At 48.4% G+C, this 12,651-nt stretch overlaps 3 protein-coding genes across 5 annotated transcripts in view; 2 read left to right on the top strand and 1 right to left on the bottom strand.

Annotated features, from left to right (window-relative positions):
* The window catches only part of CAPNS1 (calpain small subunit 1), a 186,504-nt gene that overhangs the window by 37,736 nt on the left and 136,117 nt on the right, over positions 1–12,651 (top strand). The gene's annotated exons all lie outside the window — the stretch shown is intronic.
* COX7A1 (cytochrome c oxidase subunit 7A1) lies at positions 2–4,677 on the bottom strand. Its single transcript, XM_087970305.1, has 4 exons — positions 4,527–4,677; positions 2,616–2,699; positions 2,071–2,155; positions 2–301 (listed from the first exon to the last, which is right to left on the bottom strand). The coding sequence occupies exons 1-4, from the start codon at positions 4,539–4,541 to the stop codon at positions 246–248; spliced, it is 240 nt and encodes a 79-aa protein (XP_087826431.1). The 5' UTR covers positions 4,542–4,677; the 3' UTR covers positions 2–245.
* LOC113426687 (ribonuclease T2-like) lies at positions 5,194–12,558 on the top strand. 2 transcript variants are annotated; one of them, XM_026689077.2, is made up of 10 exons: positions 5,194–5,285; positions 5,582–5,687; positions 5,765–5,822; positions 6,573–6,640; positions 6,809–6,866; positions 7,342–7,406; positions 8,942–9,055; positions 10,415–10,463; positions 11,144–11,218; positions 11,888–12,558. In XM_026689077.2, the coding sequence occupies exons 2-10, from the start codon at positions 5,584–5,586 to the stop codon at positions 12,053–12,055; spliced, it is 759 nt and encodes a 252-aa protein (XP_026544862.2). In that variant the 5' UTR covers positions 5,194–5,285; positions 5,582–5,583; the 3' UTR covers positions 12,056–12,558. The 2 variants fall into 2 exon arrangements, with proteins under 2 accessions (XP_026544862.2, XP_087826423.1); XM_087970297.1 differs by having other exon boundaries at positions 5,195–5,687.

Here is a 12,651-nt window from a genome sequence, read left to right on the forward strand (position 1 = left end):
GGTCTTTGTTGCGTTTGTTTTATTCGTGTCGCTGTAGGGATCGAGTACACTTTGGAAAAAGAAACAAGCCAAACCCCACACGGTTCCTTGCTGGTTTGGTCTTGCAAGCTCCCCAAACTACGTTTTCCTCTTCTCTGCTTCCGGAGTTTTCTAAACAGGAGCAGGGGTGGAGTGGGGCGGGGGGTGAGATCGGGTTGTGGGGGGGGGTCCCAGCAGGGTCTGGCCTTGCATTCCCGGCTGCCTTCTCAATGCTTCTTGATTCTTCCAAGGTGATAGATGTGATAGAGGGCATAGCAAGTGGCTGGAGAGGAACAAAACAGGCGTCAGGATTCCAGCCATCACCCTAATTAAGCCATGATTCTTGAGCCAAACTTCAAAGGATTCATTAGAGGCGACTTACTGGCACTGCCCTATATGGAGCCAACTCTGGCATACGTAAGTTACATCATCAGCGCCGGCAGGAGTGGGGTTTGCTGCCTGTAGAGCTAAGGTGTCCATCCTCGGTATCTTTTAAGACTTGTGGACTTCACCTCCCAGAATTCCCCAGAGAGTTATGTTTACAGGCCTCAAAAGTTTTAAACTGACTAAGGTTGGGCATCCTTGTTGTAGAGCAAACTCTGTAGACAGCACAAACCCCTCTAGCACTGACGATGTTACCTCGTTGGGTCACGAAACGTCTGCAAAAAAGCAACTAAGATTAGGTAGCACCAAGGAGCTCACGAGTCAATTCTTGAGCTACAAATGTGGTATCCGTTGTCAGAGGTCTTCAAACTTGGCCACTTTTAAGACTTGGTGGACTTCAACTCCCAGAATTCCCCAGCCAGCTATGCCTGTTTTTCTTCTCTCTTCATCTCCTAAAGTGGAGAGAGATTGCAGAGGAAGGGATTACAAGAGAGTAAGCTCTGCTGGCTGGAGAATTCTGGGAGTTTGAAGTCCACCAGTCTTAAAGTGGCCAAGGTGGTGTCAGGATTCCAGCAATCAGTCTAATTAAATCATGATTCTCGAGCCAAACTTCAAAAAATTTCAAAAGGTTCATTAGAGGCGACATCCTGGCCCTGCCCTGCATGAAGCCAACTCTGGCCCACGTCATTTACAGTCCCCTGTGACCCTGTTTCCCCCCTCCACTCCCCCCCTGGGTGTGTCATAAATCACATTCTCCAACTAAGCGCTGTTCGAGGACTGGGTGTCATCAATCACGTTCTCCAATTAACTATATTCGCAGGCGAAAACTCTGGTAGTTTAGCTACAATCTTTTAAAGATCAAGAGTTCAAATGCACTTTCGCTTTCAACTGCTCTTCCAGATTTCTCCCCCTTTTTTTTTAATGGCAACTACTAAAACAGGCACAGGAATGTTTGATGGGTTAACAACAGGCTGAATTAGAACCCAGATGGTTCTCGACTTGCAACCATTTGTTTCGTGAGCTGTCACAGCACTGAAAAAAAGTGACCCACGGCTGTTTTTCATTCTTGACGACCATCGCAGCATTCCCCACGGTCACATGATCCAAATTTTGGGCGCTTGGTGCATCTGGCTCGTATTGATGACAGTCATGCGAACGCCATTTGTAACCTTCCCAACCAGCTACTAAGAAGCTAAGTCAACACGGGAACCAGATTCGCTTAACGACCACATGGTTGGCTTAACAATGGAAGTGATTCACTTAAGAACAGTGGCGAAAAAGGTGATAAAATGGAACAAAGCTCACTTAACCGTTACCTGGCAACGGAAATGCTGGCCTCAACTGGGGTCGTAAATCAAGGACTACCTGTAATTTGGCCGCTTCATTCATACGGGCCGGAGCCCAGAGAACAATTGGGGGCCTCCCCCCTTGAATTGTGGGGTGGGGGCTGGGTTTCTGCGACTGAGCTATATGTGTTTGTGGGTCCGTGTGTACGTGCGTCACCCATAAAAGTCTGCTGTCAATGGATGCCATTGTTGCTTTCATTGTGAGTCCTGGTCGCTTCACGTCTTGACTTTTCGAATGACCCCCCACTCCACCCCTCTGCAGCCCCCCCCCCCCCACTTTCAGTCCCCAAAGCCCGGAGGGGGAAGGGTCGACTTCACTCACCAAAGGTTGCGATAGCCATGGTGGCACGATACATCACCATATCGGAGGTTCCCCTTTTCAGGTGCACCGGCAACTCATTGTTTGCCTGGGGTGGGAGCACAAGAGACCCCCCACTTAATTCGGTGACGTCCACACCTCTTAAAAAGACTGCATTTGTCAAAAATGGTGTACGTAGGGTCTCCTGCTTGGGCAGGGGGTTGGACTGGATGACCTACAAGGTCCCCCAACTCTGTTAATCTGTAAAGCCCCACTTTGAGGTGGGGAGTTGTGGTTGTTGCAGCCACTCCTGGGCCCCCCCCAAATAAATAAAAATAAACCTAGAACCCGTCTGGTCGAGTGGTTAAAGCTCCAGAAACCAGGCGACAGAGTTCTATGACCGCCTCAGGCGTGAAAGCCGGCTGGGTGTCTTTGGGCCAATCATCAGGAGACGGGGGAGTTCTAGTCCTGCCTTAGGCCTGAAAAGCGTGCACTCCCCGAGCCAGTTGTTCTGCCGGTGGGATCCCAGCCCTGGAAGAAGGATAGTGGGGAGGCGGCCAACGTCTCACCTGGAAAATCTTCTGATATTCAGAAACTTTGCTTTCCATTTGCCGGCCGGTTGTGAAGCATCGGAGAGACTGTAAGCGAGTCGCCTGTAACCAAAATGAGCTCTAATAAAGATTTGCGGGGGGGGGGGGGAGGGGGGGGAGAGCAAAAATTCTTTCTTTTCTCTTTTTTTTTTCTTTTTACAAATCCATCAAGGAGGAATAAAGAATAAGAATAGAATAGAATAGGAATAAAACAATGTAGAATGGAATGGAACATGGAATATAGAATATAGAACAGGGGTCTCCAAACGTGGCAACTTTAAGACTTGTGGACTTCAACTCCCAGAATTCTCCAGCCAGCATATAATTAAGACTTGTGGACTATGCTATGCTGGCTGGAGAATTCTGGGAGCTGAAGTCCACAAGTCTTAAAGTTGCCACGTTTGGAGACCTCTGCTATAGAATATAGAATAGAATAGAATAGAATAGAATAGAATAGAATAGAATAGAATAGAATAGAATAAGAATATGGAAAAGGAATAGAATAGAATATAGAACAGAATAGAGGAAGGAAGGAAGAATAGAATAGAATAGAATAGAATAGAATAAGAATAAGAATAAGAATAAGAATAAGAATAAGAATAAGAATAAGAATAGAATAGAATAGAATAGAATAGAATAGAATAGAATAGAATAGAATAACAGCTGGAAGGGACCTTGGAGGTCTTCCAGTCCAGCCTCCTGCTCAGACAGGAAACCTTATACTGGGTGGTATCTAACAAAATAAAATTCAATGTAGAGAAAAGGAAAGTCCTACACTTAGGCAAGAAAAATCAAAAGGACATATCTAGACTGGGTGAAACCAGGCTCAATAGCAGGAACTGTGACAGGGATCTTGGAGTCTTAGTGGACAACCAGCTAAATAGGAGCCAGCCGTGTGCAGCAGCCACCAAAAAAGCTAATGCAATCCTAAGTTGCATTAACAGAGGGATACAATCGAGATCAAGGGAGGTACTAATACCACTCTAAAAAGCCTTAGTAAGACCACACCTAGAGTACTGCATCCAGTTTTGGTCACCAAGCTATACAAAAGAGGTTGAGACTCTAGAAAGAGGGCAGGAAGAGCAACCAGGATGATTAGGGGACTGGAGGCTAAAACATATGAAGAACCGTTGCAGGAACTGGGCTTGGCTAGTCTAGCAAAGAGAAGAATCGGGGAGACATGATAGCGGTCTTCCAATATTTGAGGGGCTGCAACAGGGAGGAGGGGGTCAAGCCATTTTCTAAAGCTCCTGTAGGCCAGACAAGGAATAATGGATGGAAACTGAACAAGGAGAGATTTAACCTGGAAACAAGGAGAAACTTTCTGACAGTGAGAACAATCAACCCATGGAACAGAAGTTGCCCTCGGAAGTGGTGGGAGCGCCATCACTTGAGACCTTCAAGAAGAGACTGGACTGCCATTTGCCAGAAATGGTGTAGGGTCTCCTGCTTTGGCGGGGGGTTGGACTAGATGACCTACAAGGTCCCTTCCAACTGATTATCTGTATCTGTAATTGAGCTGCCCTGCATAATTTTCCCAACTTCTGCTTTTGCAAGTAAATAGGTGCAAAACACACTCCCTTCCTCACACCCACTTGCATTTCCTAGGGGTTTTTTTTCACACACTCCAGGGGGACCAAAAAGCAGAATTGAAATGTTTTGCTTTTGATCGACCAGATGTGTCTCGCCTCCCACCAACCCTGAACTGGAGCTACACCAGAGACCTGTTACTCCTCCAAAACTTTTGTTTGTGCGAATTGCACGGCCAAAGGGCACATTTTTTTTTTTTTGCTCAAGCGTTGAGAAGTAGCCCTGAGCCCTCTAGGGGAGGGGGCTGCAATAAACTGGCTTGGGTTTTTTTTGCTCCCCCCAAAAAAATTCTGTTTTTACCAGCAAGGATCTCATTTTCTCCTGCGTTTGCTTCTCTCTGCTTTGCTCTTGTGCTCTTGGTGGGCCTCGTCCTTTGCTGAGGCTACTCCAAGGATACTCCTCCTCCTAGTGCCAAAACAGCTGACAGGGGTGGAGACCGCTGGAAGTGGCTTGACCAGATGCCAGGAGTAAGGGAAGCTGGGAAGGTCAAAATACTAGTTGCAACTGAGCGTCCTTTCCCCCCCCACCCCAATCCAAAGGGGGACCAGAGGAAGGCCAGGGGGAATCTCCTCCCCTTGGTACCACATTTAAAGACCCCCTGCCCCAATTCATTGGCTGAGGTCCAGAGGTTGTGGGGGGGCTCCATCGTTGAAGGTTTTCGAGGAGAGTCCAGAATGGCACAGGGCAGGGAGGTCCAAGATTTGTGGACTTTAATTCCCAGAATTCCCTGCCCAGAGCCGGGGTTGTCTCCAAATGTTGTCTCCACTTTAAGACCTGTGGACAATGCTGGCTGGGGAATTCTGGGAGTTGAAGTCCGCCCATCTTCGAGGGGCCGAGGTTGAGAAACTGAGCCATTCTGGGAAACCACGAGGCCTCCCTCTGCCTCTTCCACCAGCCCACCTTCTCAGGAGGATGTGAGGTCCCCCGGGGGTGGGGGGGTGTCACGGCTGAGCCTTGGTTCCTCCCCCTCTGTGCAGAAGTGAAAGTAGTTGGATGCTTCTTCTTGCAGAGTCAGTCAGTGCCTGTGGATCTTGGAGGGGACGGAGGTGGTGGTATCAGGTACGCTTCCTCTCTGGGCTGGTGTGGTGGGAGAGAAGCTGAACCTTGCCCAACGGGGACCAAGGAGCTGCAACAGTGAACCATCATGGTTGGCCAGAGGTCCTCTAGCATTTTGGGCACCCCAGAAAAACTTCCCCAACCAAATCTGGAATCTTCTGCAGTAGCTGAGACTTCCCATCAACTTGGCCACCTTCTTTGTCCAAGTTCTTGGAGCCAACGGCTTTCTTCCTGAGCCTCTGAAGACCACAAGGTCTCCTGGCCAGCTTTCCTCTGACCCCCTTCTGCTTTCCTTGCAGACATGCCACTCAGCTGGGCCATGCTGGGCTTCCTCTACACCGGCTCTTTCTTGTACCTCTTGAGCTCTGAGAAGCTGTGGGAGAAGTCAGAGAAAGACCACTCCAGGTAGGTGGGACATCCTGCAAGGCTGAGGGCTGGAGAACCCAAGGGAGAGTGATCAAGGGGTTGCATTTTCCTCGCAGGCTCTGTCCTTGGGAATGCCTGATCTTTGTCCAGATGTGGCCCAGCTCCTTCTGCGTGGTGAGTAGACCACCAAGTTTCCTTCTGAAGAGGAGGGCTCAGTGCCTCCCCCTCCAACGAGCTCATCCAGAATTGAGCAGGGGGCTGGGCTAGAAGACCTCCAAGGTCCCTTTCAGCTCTATTCCATTCTAATTCATGATGGCCTTACAGAAGTTGTGGGTGCTCCACCATTGGAGGATTTCAGGATGAGGTTGGACCACCGTTCTCACCTTTTCTCAGAGAAGGGAGGGGCAAGTCAAGTTGACAATCTGTTTTTGAAATCATCTTCAGGTTTGATGGGGACAAGGGCTGCGTGTGTTGGATTGGGGGATTAACAGGGGAATCAGACAGTGTTATCAGGATAGGAAAGAGAGTGTCAATGTTATTTTTGCCAATTGAAGGGAATATTTATAGCTCAGGGCTGAACTGGGTGCTCTTTGAGCTGGGTTGTTTCCTTGCAGACGTTTCATGACCCCACTAGGTAGCATCATCAGTGCTTTGGTGCATCAGTGCTTTGATGCTTCTCTTTAGCACTTACTTAGTTGGGTCATGAAACGTCTGCAAGAAAGCCACAAAGCTCAGAGTGCACCAAGGATCCCTCAGTCCTCCTCCTCTTCCTCCTCCTCCTCTCTACAACCCCCTCCTCCTTTCTAGCACTGATGATGTTACCTAGTTGGGTCATGAAACGTCTTCAAGAAAACTACCCAGCTCAGAGAGCGCCAAGGACCCCAGAATGTTATTTCTTTTTCTCTTTCCATCTTTTGCTCAAAGTTTCTGCCGAGCAAGTATGACTGTGTCATGTCCGAGAAGCCAAAGAACTGGACCATCCATGGATTGTGGTGAGCTGCTCCCACCTGGCTTTCCTATAACCCCAATCCCTCTTCCAACCCCCTTTTGACCATCATGGCTGCCACCCTGGACACCCTGGGAAATGGAGTTTTACCGTGGGAAGCTGCGAAAGGGATTCCTACGGTTGGGAACATGGCCTTCCCCTTTTCTCTCCCCAGGCCCAGCGATGTTCAGAAATGCTGCCCCTATTGGCGTCTCTTCCCTTCCGACCTGATAGTAAGTTAAAATTCTCTCCTAAGAACATCCATAGGTTCATTGTTATTGTAGTCTCGCTCTTTGGGTCCTCTTATCCAAAAACCCAGGATGGGCTTTGCATGGTGCAGCTTATTCAACAAGAGAAGAGCAGCTGAATGTTGACTTAGCACAGAGGTCTCCAACCTTGGCCACTTTAAGACTTGTGGTCTTCAACTCCCAGAATTCCCCAGCCGGCCATGTTGAAGTTCCAGTTAAAATGACCCTTTTACAACTTGTGGACTTCAACTCCCAGAATTCCCCAGCCGGCACAGAAGTCTGGGAGTTGAAGTCCACAAACCTTATATTGGCCAAGATTAAATGCCTCTGGCATAGGGTCTCCTGCTCAAGCAGTGGGTTGGACTAGATGACCTCCAAGGTCCCTCTATGTTTCTGTTATTCCAACACAACCTGTGGCTGATATCTCAAGTCAACTATATTTTTTTCCTCCTTCTCGCAGAACCTGGTGCCCGAACTGAACCGTCACTGGCCAACTTTCACCAATCTGAGCAACTTCCAGTTTTGGTAATCCCAGTTAGAAGAAAAGAATAACCCTCTGGAGGTCTGGTTGATGGTGGGAGGGGTCGGGTGGGGACGCAGAAGAAGCGACGATGGGACATCAGTCCTTCCATCCAGGTCCTTTCTTGACCGTTGCCCCTTTAAGATATGCGGACGTCAACCCCCAGAATGGGGAATTCTGGGAGTTGCAGTCCACACATCTCAAAACTACAACACGTAGCTGCTGGAGAGCTGCAGTCCTTGATTGACGCCTGGAATTTCCATTGTTAGCAAGAGAGTGTCGCAGTGAATCCAATTTGGCAACCTTTTTTGGCTACGATCGTTAGACAAATCCCTGCACTTGTTAAGTGAATCCTGCATTCATTCAGTGAATACAGTTCTCTCCATAGACCAGGGGTCTCCAACCTTGGCAACTTTAAGACTTGTGAACTTCAACTCCCAGAATTCCTCAGCCAGCAAAGCTTCCTCAAAGCTGGCTGAGGAGCTCTGGGAGTTGAAGTCCCCGAGTCTTAAAGTTGAATTCTGGGAGTTGAAGTCCCCGAGTCTTAAAGTTGAATTCTGGGAGTTGAAGTCCACAAGTCTTAAAGTTGAATTCTGGGAGTTGAAGTCCCCGAGTCTTAAAGTTGAATTCTGGGAGTTGAAGTCCACAAGTCTTAAAGTTGAATTCTGGGAGTTGAAGTCCCGAGTCTTAAAGTTGAATTCTGGGAGTTGAAGTCCCCGAGTCTTAAAGTTGAATTCTGGGAAGTCCCAGTCTTAAAGTTGAATTCTGGGAGTTGAAGTCCCCGAGTCTTAAAGTTGAATTCTGGGAGTTGAAGTCCACAAGTCTTAAAGTTGCCAAGGTTGGAGACCCCTGCCATAGACTCAAATGACAATCGTGTGAGCCTGGGACCCTGCAACTCTTGTAAATACACGGGACTAAATCCATTTGATCTCGTGACTGTAGGGAGACGCTCTGACGGTCGTAAGTGTGAGGACCATTCTTTTCCAAAGGAGTTGTAAGTTCAAACGGTTGTAAGTCAAGGACTACCTCTAGAAATATTCTACACCAGTGGCGGCTAACCTTTTGGGGCTCCTGGGCCAAAAATTGTGTGCGTGCTTGCGCTCGTGTGCCAGCACCCAGAAGGCAATGTGCACCCCCATACAAACCTCCTGCGCATGCGCGCACAATCCCCACCCCCACCCCCTTACCTGCACTGCACCTCCCAGCTGATTTTTGGCCCATTTGAGGCCTTTTTCGGCCTCCCAGAGGATTGAGGAAAGCTTCTGCAGGCCGAAAAATGGGCCCGTTTTGTTACTTCCGGTATTTCCGGAAATACAGGAAGTGATGAAACAGGGCTATTTTTTGGCCTGCAAAGGTTTTCCTCAAGCCTCTGGGAGGCCGAAAGTCAGCTGTGAGGCACGCACATGCACAGTGAGGTGTGTTTGCCTGCGGCTCGTGTGCCAGCACAAATGGCTCTGCGTGCCACCTGTGGCATGCGTGCCATAGGTTCACCATCACAGTTCTACATGAACCGCAGCGTGATTTGTTTCTCTTCTTCCAGGGAGAAAGAATGGGAAAAACACGGGACTTGCGGTGGCTGCATCGAAACCCTGAATAGTCCGAAGAAATTCTTCGGGGCTGCACTTTTCCTGCACACCAAATACAATATTGACAGGTGACCTGGAATCCCACCTCCCCAAGGGGAACCCTGACTTTCACGGGACTTTGAAGCAGACATTTAAAGTGGCTTCTCTAAGGGGAAAATTGTGGAGTTGCTCCGGAACGAGGTTACCTTGAAATCTGGGTGAACCCAAAGGTGTTTTTTCCAAGAGGCAACTGTGTTCAGAGTATTGTAGTGAAAATTCAGCGCCAGAAAAGTAAACACAGATGGCCGAGGCTTCATTTCACTTCTTTGTAAACATATGAAGTGAATTTTACAATACCAGTTGTAGATTTCTCCATCATGAGCAAACTCAAACAGAAGCAGACACGTTACAGGTTCAGAGCAGAACAGCAGCAACCCAGGAGCTCAGAAACAGACTCAGAGCTTAACAGAGTTGCAGAGCTTAATATAGAGCCACGCCTAGCCTACTTCTAGTTTCAGTTTCCAAACAGTCCTCATTGGCTGACTTAGTTGCTATGGCTATTCATTGGCTGACCTTGTTACCAAGCTCTAATCCAGTTCATGAATATACTCTGACAAACTGGACTTTCTGGGGTTTTTTTTTTTCCCTTTGAAGAGGTTTCACTTCTCATCCCAGAAGCTTCTTCAGTTCTGACTGGATGGTGGAGAACAGAAGAAGCTTCTTGGATGAGAAGCGAAACCAAGGAAAAACTAAGTCCAGTTGCCTCTTGAAAAAAAAAACACCTTTGCAACAACCAGGACTTGGATGGTTGCAAATCTCCATAGACAAACCTGAGTTAACCCTAACCCTAATCCCCTCTGCCAATGGGGGTTCCACTTCTGCCCCTCCATCTCTTAACCCTGAAAGAATAAAGGGTGACTTAACTGAAAATGTGGGTCATGCAAGAGGCCTGGTTCACTCATCCTAGGAAGGAGAAGGTGGCTGGCTGGTTTTAGAAGAACAAGCTGTAAGATTCCAGCCCATCTTGGTTTGTTTAGGAAATGACGGTTATGCAAAAACAGGGGATTGCAGCATATGCCCACCTGGGTTGCGTAGAACCACCAGGACTCAAAATTATTTTATTTTATTATGAAATTTATTTGCTGCACGTCTCCTGGGCAGGTTACAATATCTAATTCTGCCTTGTTCCTCCCTGGAGTTGAGCTAGACTGCACAAATTGGATTGATAAATAAGATTAAATAATAAATAAGATTAAATGATCAATAAGATCTGACCAAAGAGGCTGCAAGCTGCTGCTTCAGAGGACTTGGTTCAGCCTAACCAGGAATCTCGGTCTTAAAGAGGATTAACTTGTAAAGTCCAGTTTTAAAATAAATCTCAAATGAAGACAAACTTATTCTGCCTTTCCATTAATTAGCACCGTTGGCTTCCTTTTTTTAAATTGCAGGGCCTTTGAAAAGGCAGAGATTATTCCCTCCTGCCAGCAGAGTTACCAGGTACCTGTTTCCCTCCCCCTTCACTTCCCAAGAATTGAGGGTCTGCAGAATATGGCCAAAATACTCGTTTGAATCACTTGGTCCCTAAGTGGATCCAGCTTCCCCTCTAACGTTGTTGGAAGCTGCTGGAAAAGTCATAAACCACATGAGACCTTGAGATTTTGCAAACAGGCTGTGCGCCAAGCTTTGACTATGGGGATACTACAATAGTCCTAAGTATGAGGACCGGTCATAAGTGCGAGAACCGGTCCTAAATCACTTTTTTTCCATGCAGTTGTAACTTCAGTCACTAAACCAGAGGTCTCCAAACTTGGCCAACTTTAAGGCTTGTGGACTTCAACTCCCAGAATTCTGGGAGTCCACAAGTCTTAAAGTTGAATTTTGGGAGTTGAAGTCCACAAGTCTTAAAGTTGCCAAGTTTGGGGACCCCTGCACTAAACTCACTTAACAATGGCAGCAAGAATGGTCGTAACATGGGGCAAAACTCGCTTAGCAACTGCCGTACTTAGCAACAGAGGTCGTGAGTCAAGGACATGTCATAATGCTAGGCAGATCTTTCAAATCGACTGGGTCTAGGTGGGTGGGTTTCTTAGCTGTAAGGGGGCGTGGGGTCCCCACCCCAGAATTGCTGGGTCTCTCTTCCCTGACCCCCTTCTCTTTCCACGGTCTCTTCTCCCCAGCTGAGCACCTTCGTTGACGCCCTGGAGCCTCTCCTGGGACCCCGGTACCAGCTGCAGTGTGTGACAGACAGGCAGGTGGGTTTTTGGCTTCCCCAAAAAGCACTAAGCCGACTCTTTGTCCCGGCAAAACCCCTTTTATTAAACGAAGGTGGATTTCTTGCATTCACCTTCAGCCAAAGGCCTGGCAAACAGGCTTTCAAGGGTGCGATTAGGAGCACAGACCTCATCTAGCCTGGAGAGCTGCCCAGTAAATATTTCCAAACGCAGTGCTGACAAGGAAGGACTCGGCACAGATTCTCTGAGATGCACAGACAGATCTTCCCACGGCTGCAACGGATGAATTCTTTCCTGCAAAAGCCCCCTCCCCTTTGGCTCCTCTCTTAATCCCGATGGGAGGGGCCATTCACCGTCCACCTGTGGCCTTAATCCCATGTTAACCCTTGTTCCCTAGCTGTTCCCTTCTCCTGGCAGCTCTGCCCATGTGCTCACTGGGAACAGGCTCCAACTGTTCTTCTGCCCCACCGATCTCTGATGGCAGCTGATAACTGGCCCCACCTCTGCCTCTGACGCAGAGCCCTCGTCCGAGCCTTCCTCAGCCTCCAGGACTGGCCCAGGTTCCTCCCCAACCTCCTCCCCGTCCAACTCTGCTGCCAGCTCCACCAGACGCCGGCGGGCCACAACACCTCCCTGCAGTGCAGGCCTCTTCCACTCTGCCCCTCCTGACTCTTTCCTCTTTGTTCGTAGGGACGGGAGTTGCTGGTCCAAATCAAGGTTTCCCTCTTCAGCAACTTCTCCACGGGCTGCGTGGCAGACCCCGCTGTGGGCATCTCCCCTTACCACCCCTGCAGGGCTCAGAGTGGGATCTTTTATGTACCTCCCAATCTGAAGGATCCCCGCCAACCCTGCCCATGATGATCCAAGAGAGATCAGCCGGAGGAGGCGAGAGAGACCGGGAGAAAATCCATCATCCTCAGCTGGGGTATTTCCACCAACGGACTCCACGGACGGCCAACCATCCATTTCTTCTCCCTCCACCGAAGTTTGGGGAATTTGAAGCCTCCCTGTGGCCAACTGGGAAACCCTCCCTACTAAATCCATTTGCCACATGTGGCCAACTAGAATGGCGGGTTCCAAGGAGTTCTTGAAAATGCTAGATAGTCCTTGACTTACGACCACAGTTCGGCTCAAACTTTCCGTTGTTAAGCAAAATAGGAATATTCTTGCCCTAAGGTAGCAGCCGGGAGATGTAGCTGCCCAGGTAGGAAAACTGCCAATCACCCTTCACCAATCCTTTTTTACTTTATTGCATTTAAACATGAGGAAAAAAAAGGATATGATCCAATCCTGAAGAATGTGGCCAAGGGGAGCCTGCTTAGCGGAGTAAAATTAGAATAAACAGATATAATAAACACTCTAAATAAATATCCGGTGTCTTTTTTGGAGTGGGAATAATGAAAACAACCCTTATCTTGATAGTTTAGTAGTAGTTTTTTTTTTAATCTGCAACA

This window comes from Notechis scutatus, chromosome 8, assembly GCF_049901735.1.
Source record: "Notechis scutatus isolate UNSWTSFEM ecotype Mainland chromosome 8, rNotScu1.2, whole genome shotgun sequence".
Lineage (NCBI taxonomy): Eukaryota > Metazoa > Chordata > Lepidosauria > Squamata > Elapidae > Notechis > Notechis scutatus.